The sequence below is a fragment of the Hypanus sabinus genome, chromosome 2 (assembly GCF_030144855.1).
Source record: "Hypanus sabinus isolate sHypSab1 chromosome 2, sHypSab1.hap1, whole genome shotgun sequence".
Classification (NCBI taxonomy): domain Eukaryota; kingdom Metazoa; phylum Chordata; class Chondrichthyes; order Myliobatiformes; family Dasyatidae; genus Hypanus; species Hypanus sabinus.
The window spans coordinates 158,013,533-158,030,146 of record NC_082707.1 but is presented as its reverse complement, the minus strand read 5'-3'; the positions used below and the strand labels follow the sequence as shown (position 1 = coordinate 158,030,146).

Below are 16,614 nucleotides of genomic sequence, written 5' to 3'. Positions count from 1 at the left end.
GATTAAGCATTGTCATTGACATATTAACTCTGTCTGTCAATAATAGGGATATTTGTGTACTTAGATCATCTGTCCTCACAACAGGGGATTCATTAGTTAGGGGAACAGAAAGGAGGTTCTGTGGATAAGAAGGAGATTCCTGGGTCATGTGTTGCCTCCTGGACGCCAGGTTCCTCCACATTTTGGATTGAGTCCTCAGTATTTTCAAGTGGGGGAGGGTGAACAACCAGTGTTTGTAGGTACCAATTACATAGGCAGGAAGAGTGACAAGGCTCTGCACAGTGAGTTCAGGGAGGTAGGTGCTAAGTTAAAGGGCAGAACCTCCAGGATTGCTACCCATGCCATGTACTAGTGAGGCCAGAAGTAGGAAGATTATACAGTCTAACATGTGGCTAAGGAATTGGTGTAATAGAGAGGGCATCAGATGATTTGGCTCTCTTCCAGGGAAGGTGGGACCTGTTTGCACCTGAACTTGAAGGGGATGAATATCCTTTCAGGAAGGTTTGCTAATGGTGCATGGGGATGGGGAGGGGTGTTAAATTAGAGCTGCAGGGGGGTGAGAACAAGAGCGCCAGAACAGTTGGTGGAGAAGTTGTGGAGACAGATATTGTTAAGAAATCAAAGTCAGGAATGAAATGGTTGAGCACAGTGTGACTAATATCCTGATATGTGCATATTTCAATGCAAGGAGTATCATAGGAAAGGCAGATGAGCTCAGGACATGGATCAACACCTGGAGTTATGATATTGTACCTATTAGTGAGAGTTGGTTGCTGGAGGGGTAGGACTGGCAGCTCAATATTTTGGCGTTTTGTTGATTTAATAAGAAAGTGGGAGAGATTGAAGGATGAGGGGTGCCATTACTAGTCAGGGAAGATGTTATGGCACTCTCAGTCAGGACAGACTGGAGAACTAAACTTGTGAGATGTTATAGATGGAACTGAGTAATAAGAAAGGTATCACCGCATCAATGAGGTTATATTACAGACCACCCAGCAGTCTGAGGAATTTAGAGGAGCAAATTTGAAGAGAGACTGTTGCAAGAAACATAAAGTTGTTATAATTGGTGATTTTAACTTTATATTGACTAGCACTCCTTTACTGTACAGAGACTAGATAGGATAGAGTTCATCAAATGTGTTCAGGAAAATTTCCTTAATCAGTACATAAAAGTCCCAGTGAGAAAGTGTTCAATATTGGATCTGCGGTTAGGGAATGAGGTTGCCTTAGCAGACAAGTTGAAGGAGAATCCCAAGGTATTCTGCCGATATGTTAAGAGCGAAAGGATTGCAAAGGAGAAAACTGGTCTTATGGAAGATCAGAATGATAATCCATGTGTGGAACCAAAAGAGATGGAGAGATCTTAAATGAATTTTTTGCATCTCTGTTTACTCAGGAGAAGGGTGCAGAGTCTATTGAAGTGAGACAAAACAGCATCAACTTCGTAGGCCCTGTACGGATTACAGAGGAGGAGGTGTTTGTTGTCTTGAGGTAAATTAGTGTGGATAAATGCCCAGCACCTGACAAGATGTTCCCTTGGACCCTGTGGAAGGCAAGTACGAAAATTGCTGGGGCTCTAGCAGAAATATTTAAATCTTTATTAGAGACAGATGTGGTATCAGAGGATAGGAGGATGTTGTTCCACTGTTTAAGAAAGGCTCTAAAAATAAACTGGGAAATTATTCGCCAGTAAGCCTGACATCAGTTGTGGGAGAGTTATTGGAAGGTATTCTAAGGGATGTGATATGAGTATTTGGATAGTCATGGACTGATTATGGATAGTCGGCATGGCTTCATGCATCATAGGTCGTGTCTAACCAAAGTTACAGTTTTTTTTTGGAGTTTACCATGAAAGTTTATGAAGACAATGCAGTGGGTGTTATCTACATGAACTTCAAGAAAGCATTTGACAAGGTCCCCCATGGGAGGTTGGTCAAGAAGGTTCAGCCACTCAGCATTCAAAATATGGTAGTAAATTGGATTAGACATTGGGTTTGTGGGAGAAACTAGAGAATAGTAGTAGATGGTTGACTCTCTGACTAGAGGGTTGTGACTAGTGGAGTGCAGCAGGATATGTTGTTATTTGTCATTTATATCAATGATCAGGATGATAATATGGATAACTGGATCAGCAAATTTGCAAATGACCTCAAGTTTGGGGTGTAGTGGACAGCGAGGAAGGCTGACATGGCTTGCAGCAGGATCTGGACCAGCTGGAAAAGTGGGCTAAAAACGGCAGATGGAATTTTATGCAGTCAAGTGTGAGCTCTTCAGTAGAACCAACCAAGGTAGGTCTTACATAGTGAACGGTAGGGCTAAGGCTTGTGATATAACAAAGGGATCTGGGAATACAGGTCCATAATTCATTGAAAGTGGTGTCACAGGTAGATAGGGTTGTAAAGAAATCTTTTGGCACATTGGCTTTCATAGATCAAAGAGGTGGGATGTTATGTTGAAGTTGTACAAGATATCGGTGAGGCCTAATTTGAAATATTGTATACAGTTTTGGTCACCTACCTACAGGAAAGATGGAAATAAGATTCAAAGGTCAGAGAGAAAATTTAAAGGGTGTTGCAGGGTCTTGTATACGTGAGTTATATGGAAAAATTGAATAGGTTAGATCTTTGTTTCTTGGAATGTAGAAGATTGAGGGGAGATTTGATAGATGTGTCAAAACAAGTAAAATTTATTGTCATTTAACTACATATGTGTATGTAATGTATATAGATACATAATGTATATAAAAACAAAGCAATGTGGAGATAAAACATTGAGGGGTATAGATAGGGCAAATGGATGCAGACTTTTTCTACTGAGGTTGGATTGGACTGTAACTAGAGGTCATGGGTTAAGGATGAATGTTGAAAAGTTTAACAGGAGCATGAGGGGAACCTTCATTCAGAGGTTTGTGATAGTGTGCAGTGCGCTGCAACTGTAAGTAGTGCATGTGAGCTTGATTTCACCATTTAAGGGAAGTTTGGATAGGTACATGTATGATAGGGGTATCGAGGGCTATGGTCCCAGTGCAGGTCTATGGGAGTAGGGAATTTAAATTTGTACAGAAGGGTACTAAAGGGTCAAAAAGCTTGTTTCTGTGCTGTAGTTTTCTATGACTCAATAATTTGTATTGTGTATCTGAGTTCTTTGTCGTCAGAAGCTTTATGATCATCCATGTGAATTACTTTGTCCCAGCAAAAGCATTTAAACATTCCAAGGTGTTCCATTGCAAGTATATAATTCAATGCAAGTATTAGTCAGTTTCAATATATCAAAGCAAATGATGCCTTTGTAGCTAGCAAAAATTGTTTTGAATCATCTGCTGTTTTTTTTGAGTTCAGGGCGATTCTACTTAGTTTCTCCCCAGAGACATTCTTCCACCAGGTGGTCTCCAGAGTGTTTGATGTTGTGTTAAATAAAGATCTTTTATATCTAGCAACTTTATTCTGTGTGTGACTCATTCACTGTCACAGCAGCATTAACTTTGGAAAAACTGCTTTTTTTAAGAAAATACTTTTGACAATAAAATAATGTTGTTTCCCTAATTGCATAATAATTTTTCAAATATTGTATTGCCAATTCCCCAATGATTGATTTCTGTTGGTTTATCCATAGGTATGTCCAAATGGTCCCATTTCTTTTATTTCATTCTTTTCCTTCATTTTTAGTCGAAGTGAAATATTTACTCTTTCAAGCTACTGGTGTGTTGCAGAGTTTCAAGCATTTTGGAAAATCGCTCATGCATCAAATACCTTTACAGCCACCTCTTTTACACTTGGATGCAGGCTGCAATATTTAGAGGATTTGTTTGATGTTTAGATTCCTTTAATTTTGTCAGAATTTTGTCATTTGTGATACATTTAACTTTGTGTTTTACCAACATTAGACCCTTCAGCTTAGAAATTCGATTGGAAGAAAAACCTTTGCACAGGAGTGAGATAGATCAGCAGGTTGAATGGTGTTGCAATAATCATCTTGCACACAGTATCAGCAAGACTAAGGAATTGATTGTGCATTTTGGGAAGGAGAAGTTGGTTAAATACATCCTAGTCTTCATTGAGGGGTTAGCAGTGGTAATGATGAGCAACTTCAAGTTACAAACTTCAATTATTGTCTCAGGGGATCTATTCTGGGCCCAACACATTGATTCAATGATGAAGAAGGCATGCTAGAAGCTCTATTTCATATGGGAGTTTGAGGTGATTTGGTATATCACTAAAGATTCTTGAAAATTTCTATAAATGTGCAGTGGAGAGCATTTTGACTGATTTCATTACAGCCTGATATGGAGGCTTCAATGCCCAGAATCACAAGAGACTGCAGAGCATTGCCGACTTAGCTAGCTCCATCATGGGCACAATATTCCCCTCTATTGAGGTCACCTTCAGAAAAGAAGGTGGCGTTCACCTGTAAGAAGCATCACTCTCTTGGATGTGCTCTATTGGTTACCATCATTAGTGAGGAAGTACAGGAGCTTGAAGACCCACTCAACAATTCGGAAATAGCTTCTGCCCCTCTACCATCAGATTTCTGAATGGTCCGTGAATGCTATCTCATAATTCCCTTTTTTTGCACTATTTGTTTTTGTCATTCATTTGTCTTGCACTGTGCCAGTGCCTTAAAACAATGTTTCATATCATGTCATTGATATTCTGATGTGAGTTTAGCATGTTGGAAAATATTTAAGGCCATTTAAACAAAAGAATTCCCACCTGTTGGGAAACTGGACCACAATGCTGATTACATTACCTCTTAATATTTGCATGTGTAAAGTTACTAGCTACAGAAATTGGATCATTGGATTGTCATGCAGATCTTGTTTTTTTCTGAATCACAGTAGAACAAAGTGTTAGGAACTGTATGTAACTGCACTTTACATGCTCCTTTGTGACATTTTATTTTGATTGACTTCTGAACGTTTCAGTGCTCTCTTTTACAGACAACACTGATACAGATGACAATATTTCTGCACCAGTCACATACAGCTGCAAAAAAGCTATTTGCAGTAAGTGATGCGCTTGTCTATAGTCCCCAAGTTAATCTACCACCTGATGAATTCTGTGAATGCGTCCAGATATAGGGTCTTGGCCCAAAGCATTGACTGTTTATTCCCATCTGTAGATGCTGCCTGAGTGGCTAAGTTCCTCCTGCACTTTGGATGTTGCTCAAGATATCCAACGTTTGCAGAATGACTCATGTTTTTACTGTCTACTATTTTTGGGGCCCCATATTGAAAAAAGAATTTGCTGGAATTGAAGAGAGTCCAGAGAAAGGGGGGACCCCACCTTCTTGCTCTGATTTCTCATCTTTTTTTCTAGTCCTGATGAAGGGGGTCAGCCCAAAACATCAACTGTTTGCTCTTTGCCATGGGCACTGCCTGGCCCTTCGCCATGAGCCCAATTTATTCCTCTCCATATATGCTGCCTGACTGTAGCATTTTGTGTGTGTTACTTTGGACTTGCAGCATCTGCATCCTCTCTTGTGTTTGATTTCTCTGAAGTTGGGCAATTCCTGTGCTGGCAGCATTGTTGATTAACAAGAATTTATAGTGAAAGTTTGTTTGTGAATATCAGAGCTTTGAATAATCTTAAATTTATGGAGACAGAACAAGAAAGATGATCAAAAGTGTGTCAAATTTGGAGGGGACTAAGGTATGGATGACATTTTCAACAGCAAAAGAGCAAAAGCAAGGTCAGCTATTAGTCATATTAATAGAATTTAACATTTGCTATTTGTATAGTTCAATGTCAAGTTACTAATGGTATAACCCACATTCTTGAAAACGTTACAGCTGAAATGGTCTTTGTGCACTCTAGGACCAATTGATCTACTTCAACACTACGAAGTTGATCATTATACAATTGTCTGAGCTCATATTTGTGTGTATAATATTGGGACTAACTCACTCCTTTGTTTGTTTCTTGATATTAGAGTATTTCATAATTTATACTCAGGATGTTGTCAGGACTTGAAGACCTGAGTTACAAGGAAAGGTTGAATAGGTTTGGACTTTATTCCCTGGACCATAAGGAAATGAGGGGGGATTTGATAGAAGTGTACAGAATTTTGAAGGTGTTAGATAGGATAAATGCATCCAGGCTTGCTGAGACTAGAATTAGAGGTCCTAGGTTAAGAGTGAAATGTGAAATATTTAAAGGAGACATGGTGAATGTGCAGAAGTGGTGGATGCAAGTTAGATTTCAACATTTAAGAGAAATTTCAGATTCAAAGTAATTTTATTATCAAGTGCGTATATGTCACTGTAGACTACCCTGAGATCAATTTCTTGCAGACATTCACAGTAGAACAAAGAAATAAATAGAATCAATTTACAAAAGCTACATACAAAGACCAGTGTACTAAACAAGACAAACTGTGCAAAAACAAAAAATATAAAAATAATAAATAATACTGAGAACATGAGTTGTAGAGTCTTTGGAAGTGAGTCCATAGTTTGTGTTCTTTGTTGGGGTGAAGTTTGGATAAGTACATGGAGAGGAGAGGAATGGAAAACTGTGGTTCATGTGTGGGTTGATGAGTTCAGGCAGAATAACAAGCAGAGTTTAGACAGGCCAGTAAGCCTGCTTCTGTGCTGTGGTGCTCTACAACTCTGCTTGGTCCAGAAATGACATGTTGTTCAGTTTGATTTCTCTGATCTGTATATATACTGTATTTGCATTGGTGAATCATTTAAATATCCTTATAACAATGGGTTTAAAGGAAATTTACTGTGTTTGAATTACAAAATTTGCTATATATAGCAGATAAATATTTAAATGTTTAGCTCTGCCTGACTTTGAGCAGCATTCACTCTCAGATTTTTAAATTGTGGAACCATTTTACATCAAGGTTTAACTATGCACTTATTACCTCCCCCTTTTGAATGATTTTTCTTAGCTACAGGCCGTCCCTGAGTTACGAACGTCCGACTGACGAACAACTCATACTTACGAACTGAGGAAGGAGAACGACGTCTGCCATTTTAAGTCGGATCACGACGCCATCCACCATTTTAAGTCAGATCACAATGCCATCCGCCATTTTAAGTCAGATCATGACGCCGTCCACCATTTTAAGTCGTTGCTGTTGGCACTGTTGAGTGTGTAACTTTGTATTTGGCTTAAATTTTCCTTAGCAAGATTCACCCTGAGCCCCCTCCACCCCCTTTTCCAGTAAACACAGCCCCCACTTGTCCCATTTAACCTGTCTCAGTGCAGTGAACTTTACAACCTGCTGAATTCAGTGTGGTGGACTTTAGGACCTGGCAGAGCTTGGGACCCACCACCCGCAGTGTTTCTGTTCCGTTGACAGAAAACGATCACGATTGAAAATGAAATGGAAATAATAAAGCGATCAGAAAGAGGTGAAATGCCATTGGTCATTGGAAAAGCATCAGGCTACAGTCGGTCAACGATTGGAACAACTTTAAAGGATAAAGTGAGAATAATGGAACATGTGAAAGGCCCTGCCCCAATGAAAGCTACAACTATTACTAAGCAGCGCAGTAATTTAATTATTGAAGTACATATGTTTCTTAAGTGTTTTATATGCATAGAAAGGTAAAATATATACTATTTACTAACTAACTATTGACTAACTGACACTAAATAATACCGGATGTACCTGTTTCGACTTACAAACAAATCTGACTTAAAGACAGACTCGGGAACTGAACTCGTTCGTAAACCGGGGACTACGTGTATTGTGAAATGTCAAGTTTAAATTAAATGTATTAAAGTATGTACATGTGACCGTATACTATCCTGAGGTTCATTTCTTGCAGACATTCACAGTGGAACAAAGAAATAGAAACAATTAAAATGCACCAGAATACCTATTCTCACTGTCTATCCTTCACTTACAAAGTTTATTATCAAAATGGAATAACTAATCTGGAGTGATTAATAGAAATGAACATTTAATTCTAACGTCTACCAAGTTTTGAAGTCATCCTCATGTTTGACTCATTATCAGATGAACCAATTAAATCTTGGCAGTTAATGGTGGTCAATTTCAAGGTTTTAGCTTACCTAGAATGACTTTTTAAAGCTCCAAGTAAGTTAAAATGGATGTTTTCATGCTTTTAACATTGTTTTTGCAGCATTCATTAATCAATGGCATCAAGAATCTAAGGACAAAGTAATGATGCTTTTGCTGACACATCTTCCATTACTGAAGCCAGGAAATATTGATGCAAAAAAAGAGTACATGAAGCTTCTGCCTAAAATTTTGGCTCATTCTATTGAGAACAATCAGCACATAGAAGAAAGCAGGCAGCTTTTATCTTATGCTTTGATCCATCCTGCCACCTCATTGGAGGACAGAAATGCACTAGCAATGTGGCTCAACCATTTAGAGGATCGCACCTCTGGTTATGGAAGCCAGAGTAGGGGACGCCATGATTCGATGGATTTTGGGCAAACTCTTTATTATCACCAAAGACAGAACTCTGATGACAAGCTCAATGGTTGGCAGAGTTTACGTGATTCTGGAATTTGTGTGTCTACTTCTAACTGGCCAGACAAGAACCAGGCTTGTGAGAATGGGCATTTGCCTCTTTATTCTTCTACTTCTGTACCTGCAACTATCAACACTATTGGGACTAGCACAACCACAAGTAAGTACAATATACTTTGAAATGCAGTGTTTTTTAACTGTTTAAAACAACTGCAATACTGTCAGACAAGTCATAATTTTTGGATTCATTGAACAGTAAAATGATACTAAAATCTGCAGAGTGGTTATATCAAATGCTGACTTTTCCTTTGTGACAAGAAAAAAAGAAATCACATTTTTACAAGTGACAGGGTGGGAAGAGGTATAGTCGAGATAGCTGTGAGAGTCAGATTTATAAAAGGTACAAAGACCATAAGACATAGGAACAGAATTAGGCCATTTGTCCCATTGAGTCGGCTCTGCTATTCAATCATGGCTGATCCTTTTTTTTCTCCCCCTCAACCCCATTTCCCAGCCTTCTCCCTATAACCTACGATGCCATGACTAATCTCTACCTTGAATACACCCAACGACCTGGCCTCCACAGCTACACATGGCAACAAATTCACCACCCTCCGCATCTCTGTTTTGAACTGACGCTTCTCTATCCTGATGCTGTGCCCTATTTTCCAAGACTCTCCCGCCATGGGAAACATCCTTTCCATATGTACTAGGCCTTCCAACATTTGGAAGGTTTCAATGGGACCCCCCCCCCCCCCACCCCAATCCCTCTAAATTTTCAGCGGGTACAGACCCAGAACCATCAAACATTCCTTGTATGATAACCCTTACATTCCTGGAATCATCCTTGTGAGCCTCCTCTGGACCCTCTCCAATGCCAGCACATCTCTTCTAAGATGAGGAGCTCAAAACTGCACACAATACTCAGAGTGAGCCTCACCTTATAAAGCCTCAGCATCACATCCCTGCTCTTGTACTCTAGACCACTTGAAATTAATGCTAACATTGCATTTGCCTTCCTCACTATCGACTCAACCTGCAAGTTGACCTTTAGTGTGTTCTGCACAAGGACTTCCAAGTCCCTTTGCATCTCAGATTTTTGGAACTTCTCTCCGTTTATAAAATAGTCCACACATTTATTATTACTACCAAAGTGCATGATCATGCATTTTCCAACATTGTATTTCATTTGCTACTTTCTTGCCCATTCTCCTAATCTGTCGAAGTCCTTCTGCATCCTACCTGTTTCCTCAGCACTATCTGCCCCTCCACCAGTCTTCATATCATCTGCAAACTTGGCAACAAAGCCCTTCATTTATTAAAATCATTTATATACAGCATAAAAAGAAGTGGTCCCAACATCGACTGCTGCAGAATGGCAGCCAACCAGACAAAAGGATCCTTTTAATCCCACTTGCTGCCTTCTTCCAATCAGCCAGTGCTCTAACCATGTTAGTAACTTTCCTGTAGTAGCATGGGCTCTTAATTTGTTAAACAGCCTCATGTGTGGCACCATGTCAAAGGCCTTCTGAAAGTTCAAATATACAACATCCACTGCATCCCCTTTATCTATCCTACTTGTAATCTCCTCAAAAAAATTCTAACAGGTTTGTCAGGCAGGATTTTCTCTGAAGGAAACCATGCTGACTTTGTACTATCTTGTCCTGTGTCACCAAGTACTTCATCGCCTCATCCTTAACTATTGACTCCAACATCTTCCCAACCACTGGGGCCAAGCTAACTGGTCTATAATTTCCTTTCTGCTGCCTTCCTCCTTTCTTAAAGAATGGAGTGACATTTATAATTTTCCAGTCCTCTGGCACCATGCCAGAGTCCAATGATTTTTTTGAAAAATCATTTCTAATGCCGCCACAATCTCTAATACTACCCCTTTCAGAACCCTAGGGTGCAATTCATCAGTCGATAGTCTGTCTCTGGTGATGGTGGAGAGAAATAGAGAAAAGCAACAAGTAAATTTAGTTCAGGGTAGAATGTGGGGGCAAAGTTGATGAAATTGACAAAATCAGTATGGGTGCATGAGGCAGCACCAATGCAGTTGTCAGTGTAGTGTAGAAAGAGTTGGGGTGGTACCAGTGTAGGCTTAGATCAGACTGTTCTACATAGCCAACAAAAAGATAGATGTAGCTGAGGCTCCTGCAGGTACCCATGGCTACACCTTTGACTTGGAGGAGGTGGGAGGAGTCGAAAGAGAAATTGTTGAGGTTGGGAACCAGTTCTGTCACAGAGAAGGGTGATAGTGGAAGGGAACTGATTCGATCTGTTGTCCAGAAAGAAGCAGAGAGATTTAGGCCTTCCTGATGGGAGATAGAAGTATATAGGGACTGGGCATTGATAGTGAAAATGAGGTGCTTAGGAACATAGAAATTAAAGTGATTAAAGTGATCATGAGCATGTCTGAAGTGTCATGGATGTAAGTAAGAAGAGACTGAACTAAGGGAAACAACATAGAGTCAAAGGATGTGGATACGAGTTCAGTGTGGCAGGAGCAGGCAGAAACAATGGCCCTACCCAGACATTCCAGTTTATGGATCTTCAGTAGGTGGAAATGGGCAGGGGTTGGTGAAAGAACTGAAGTTGATGGCAGTGTATGGGAGATCTCCAGAGTTGATGAGGTTGGTGATGTTGTGGTAGACAATGCCCTGATGTTCCTTCGTGGAGTTCTGTTCAAGGGATGTGTCTGAGAGTTGCTGCCTAGAGATCAGTCCACCAGACTGTAGCAGCACCTATCACTTCCCACCGTGTCTGCATGCTTGATGGTAAGGTTGGGATAGTTGCAGAAGAGGGGGAGGCTAGAATAGGATAGAGGTGCTGAAGTAGAGATGCTTGATGTCTCATCAGTAGTTGGAGATGAAAAGATTCTGAGTGGGCAGAGGAATAGAGCCTCCTCCAGCGTGACTTTGGTTACTCTTTCTCAATCAAGTTAATGCCATGTGCAGTTTTCTTTCCTTTGAATAAATCATCACAAGACCTGGGATTTTCTCAGCTTAGTTGGCAACATGTTCTTTGAATAGGTTTGCTCAACCTTGAGAGAGTTCGTGAAAACAGTATTAGGCTATATGGCCACTTGAGTCTGTTTTGCCATTGAACAAGTTCATGGCTAGTGCTGTACACCATCCATTTCCCCACTTACACCCAGAGCTATGCAAACAAAAAGCTGCTTTAGGAAAGAGAGTGTCAGGTAGATTTGAGGCTCATTACCATGAGGGGCAAAAGAAGAATAAGTACAGAACTTCCTGAATGACAAGAAGGTAAGGCAAAGAACAGCTATGTGTCAAATGCTAGGTTGTAAATTCTGCTGAAAATAAGGTTGATTTAATAAAAAGAAATGTAGGGAAGCTGAAAATTAAAATGAGAGGAAAAGGGAGCATGTGCAGCTTAAAAAACATTGGCCCACATATATGGAATCTAAAGTTTTTAGGGAATTAAATATTAAAAGATACTACATATAGTGCAGTATATATATATACACACACATACACACACACACACATACATATAGTGCTTATTGGAGTGCAATAAGGACAATGATAGGCATTTGCATATGAGTGCTGAGGGTGTTAAGGTACTAAATAGGTACTTCAAAGCTATCTTAACCAGGAAACTGTGTGGGGGGGGGGGGTGTTGGGTTTCAAAGTAATTGTGAAGAACCAGATGGTTGAGATGTTGAATACATTAAAAATTGATCGGAGGAATTGGAAAGATTTATTTTATTAGAGGTACATCGTGGCAACAGGCCCTACCGGCTCAGTGAGCCCTTGTCACGTGGGAGGAAATCCAAATGGTCCTGGGAAGAACATACAAACTTATTATAGACAGTGAAGGAATTGAACCAGGGACTCTGGCATGGTAATAGCATTAAGCTAACCGTGACATTACCGTGCCACTCTGTGGCTGAATTTAAAGTGGGTGGGTCACCAGGAAGAGGGCTAGAAAGTAGCAAATAGTACTCCCACATGGAATAAATCCAACAAGGTTAAGTCAAGCAAGTATACATCAGTCACTTTAGCCTCAATGGTAGCAAAACATTTAGAAACGTTGATGCAGGACAGCTTGTATACTCATCTGGAAGGGAACTGATTTATTAAGGGAAAACTATTTAACCAATTTGATAGCTTTTTTAAACAAATTTATGATAATTCAATGCCTGGATGTTCATCAACTTCAAGAAAGTCCCATCTGTCAAAGTACTGACTTGCGGCACTGCACTGGCAATTTTGGGATTGCCAGTATGGGAAAGCAGTCTCAGCAATTGTGCTGTAAATTGTTCTTGTGATTCAGGGACACAAAAATTTTCTTCCTAGTGTGTTTAGGCCAATTTTAATCTTTCCTGGGGATAAGCTGTCATCCCAAGATCCCTTCTATGACATAGAGACCAAATGATCCAATTGTCATCTTGATATAGCCTTGTAAAATTGAAAAATCTCACGCACTCTTTATCTCCTTGAAATAATTAAACATAGAAAACCTACAGCGCAATACAGGCCCTTCAGCCCACAATGCTGTGCTGAATATGTACGTACTTTAGAAATTACCTAGGGTTACCCATAGCCCTCTGTTTTTCTAAGCTCCAGTTGCATATTTACATATTTACTATTTGTCATTCATAAACTAGCACCACAATACACCCTTCTTTGCACCAGCATCTGCCAGTTTCTCTCGGTAAAAGAAAAGCTTTCGTATCAAAGTTAAAAGCCACACATTTCCCCACCTGGCAGGCATGCTACCTACCGCCATCTTGCCCACACAGTTAACCAGCCTACCATACATTGCAAGGTCTTTACATCCTCCTCGTAGTTCATTTTTGTACTATACCCTTGGAAAACTTGGATGACTTGCATTTTTAATCAAAATTATCAATATAAATTGTAAATAGCTAAGGGGCCACGAAGCGGTCATGTGTCTTTCCATGAATGTCAATCCGAGAAGACCTGCATATGCCTAATTTTCTAACTTCCAACAAACTCTTTGCCCATTTATTAAGGCCATATCTAATTTACATCCTTGGAGAATATTAAGTGGCAAATGGCACAAGGATGCTACTTAGATACGGATAAGGGAATTTATTAGTGTGGATAAACATTTGGCTAAAATACAGAAACCATTAATAATGTACAGGCCCTTACCAATATTTCAAATCCTAAGAATTAGGCTATTTGTCCCATTGAATCTGCTTCACCATTTAATCATCAACTGATTTATTTTCTCTCTCAACCCCCATTCTCCTACCTTCTCCCTGTAACCTTTGACACCTATTCAAGAACCTATCAACCTCTGCTTTAAGTATACCCAAAGACTTTGCCTCCATGGTGTCTGTTGTGATGTATTCCACAGATTTGCCATACTCTGGCTAAAGAATTCCTCCTCATCTCTGTTATAAAGGGTCATTCTTGTATTCTGTGGCTATGCACACTGGTCCTCGATTCTTTCATTATTGGAAACATCCTCTTCACATCCACTCTATCTAGGCCATTCAGTATTTGATAGGTTTCAATGAGATTTCCCCCCTCTGTCTTCTAAATCCAGCAAGTACAGTCCTAGAATCATCAAATCCTTCTCATACAATAACCCTTTCATTTCCAGAATAATTCTTGTGGACCCCCTGTGGACACTCCCCATTGCTGGCACATACTTTCTTAGAAAAGAGGCCCGAAACTGCTCACAATATTCCAAGTGTGGTCTGACTCATGCCTTATAAAGCCTCAGCAATACATCCTAGCTTTTATATTCCTGTCCTCTAGAAATGAATACGAACATTGCATTTGCCTTCCTTACTACAACTCCACCTGCAAGTTAACCTGTAGGGAATCCTGTACTATGACTCCCAAGTCCCATGCCTCATGGGTCCGTCCTGAAGCCTCATGGTTTATCCTTGGGCAATTCAGATAAAATACGTCCACGATCTCTTTTCTGTTGCAATAAATAAAACCTCAAGACTAATATATTTATCAAAGATTTTACATAACACACGTCAAATGCTCGATCAGATGATTTTCTGAGTATCCTGCGAGCATGTTAATGCGTATCAGGGTATTTCTACCAACTTAAAGGGTTGATTTACGGTTTCCTGCTTTGTTTCCTTTCTAAATTTTTGATTATGATTTACACTGGTCTCCAAACTAATGCAGTTCATATTTTGCCAATTTAAATTGACAGCTACTAAAATAACATCTAAAATTATGTATATTTTATAAAAGTTAGGTTGTTGAAAATCAGAATTGGTGCCAAGTTCTAACATCAATACTTTGAAGTAGTTGAAAATGGTTAACGTCTTTGCTGACTCTGTAAAATAACTCAGATGAATAAATCTCTTTCTGAAGTGATTATTTAAAATACTATAGTAGTTTGTTTGAAATAATGTTTGACACGCCTGAAGTTACTGAATCATACAAGTGTGAAGTAAAAAAAAGTGTTCAGGTAGGAATACCTGATACAACACTTTGACCAAAATTATTTTACCTTGCTAGATGATTGCATCATTATGTTGGCTTGGCAGAATTTCTCAGCATTTGCTCTGATATATTTTGGGTGAATTCATTTGGACAATTGGGAATTGTTGGAAGTTTTCACTTAAATGTTATATTGTTTGGAAGAGATTTGTGCTCATAATATTAATACTTAGAACAATACACATACATTGGAAATGATCATACATGACATTAATACGCTAAGATGCTCTTGTAATGTAATGTAGAAGGACTTGAGATAACATTTGTGTTCCAAGAAGAGCATCGAAGAAATATAGTGTATTTATCAAGGCAACTTCCTCCAGAATAAAGCAGACTGTGTGTTCAGGATGTTGAGTAATTATTAACAATATTTCTGGTAATAATAAAGCTGTTGTCTATCTAGTAACAAAATTGGGTAATCTCTAGGTATGTCACTTCAAACTTTTGTTGGGTTTATTTTTGGTCGCATTTTGATTTTTATGTCTTTGGCATGATTAACTTGTTATTGTAAAATTTTAATGATATTTATTAGCTCTTAATTTAAGAAATTCTGTATTCATCTTTTGTGAAGGATCACTAAACTTGCTACCAAACTGCCTGCAAATTACAGACAAGTCTATAAATGTAAACCAATTTAACTAAGAGGTCCACAATGGGATCCCAATTGTAGAATGCAATCTGGGAAATGAGTTTTTGTCCATCTGTCCTGATAGCTTGCTCTATGATTATTTGAGAAAATAGCTATTTGAAGAGGATTGCAATATAATACTCATAAATAATGCAGTAGACACCAAAATATTTGGTTTGAATTAAGTTTATTTTATGAAAATATCTGCTGGCTTTTTCCATTCGAAGTTTGAACTCTGATTATCCTTGCTAACCTGAAGTCCTTAAAATGATGGTCAGACTTTGCCAGAGATCTCCCGATTATCCTTGGCAGTGGATTTCGTATAAAATCAACAGGAGAGCACAATGTGGCTGCAAATCCCCAACAGCCCTGCTATGAACAGGAAGCCTATTAATTTGAATTGAGACAAATGGATGTGAGGGGGAAAAGGGTATAAGTACATTTTTGATTACTTTTCATAAATGTTTTTAATTTTTGTTTTTGTATATAACTGCTTAAAACTTAAAGCTTTTTAAAGTTTCTGAATATGATTCAAGTTGTCAACAGCTGGCAGAGCCAGTGGATATGACTCAGTTTGTCAATTTTTTTTTCCAGTAGGTTTGTGAGCAGCCCTTGTTCTGGTGTTGACACTCAACAACATTACGTCAGGCTAAGCCCTGCAACTGTAAAGGGCCTCTCAAATTTTTGTCAGAATTATTTTGAGCAACTAATTGGGTATTTGTAGATCTGGGAAAGGTGAGTCAGCAGTTAGTATGAATTAAGCAATGAAAAGCAGCAGCTCTCCACATGCTGTGAGTTATGGCCCAGATAGTTCATTGGAAATGTTCATTTGCTTTTTATCCCATTTTGAACCTGTTTAGCATGTATATATTCCCAAAGTCAAGTTAATTATGATGGGGGAAAGTTGACATTTTTATTTTCACCATTTCTACCTTATTGTTACTCTCCAATATCATCATCTGCTGCACTCCTGTAGACCTTTTAAACATTGAAACCAAGTTGAAAAGATTTTCTTTATGGCAGAAATAATTTCTGGTGAGCAGAGAGAGGTTTCTTTTTTGATAG

General features: G+C 39.0%; 1 protein-coding gene across 4 annotated transcripts in view; it reads left to right on the top strand.

Moving 5' to 3' along the window:
* The window catches only part of samd4a (sterile alpha motif domain containing 4A), a 181,965-nt gene that overhangs the window by 63,325 nt on the left and 102,026 nt on the right, over nt 1-16,614 (top strand). For 3 of the 4 annotated variants that reach the window (XM_059957729.1, XM_059957735.1, XM_059957721.1), the window contains exon 3: nt 8,099-8,614. In XM_059957729.1, coding sequence (XP_059813712.1) covers nt 8,099-8,614 — 516 coding nt within the window. Of the gene's footprint in view, nt 1-57; nt 2,289-8,098; nt 8,615-16,614 lie in introns of those variants that run through there. The other variant, XM_059957742.1, reaches the window with a different exon arrangement.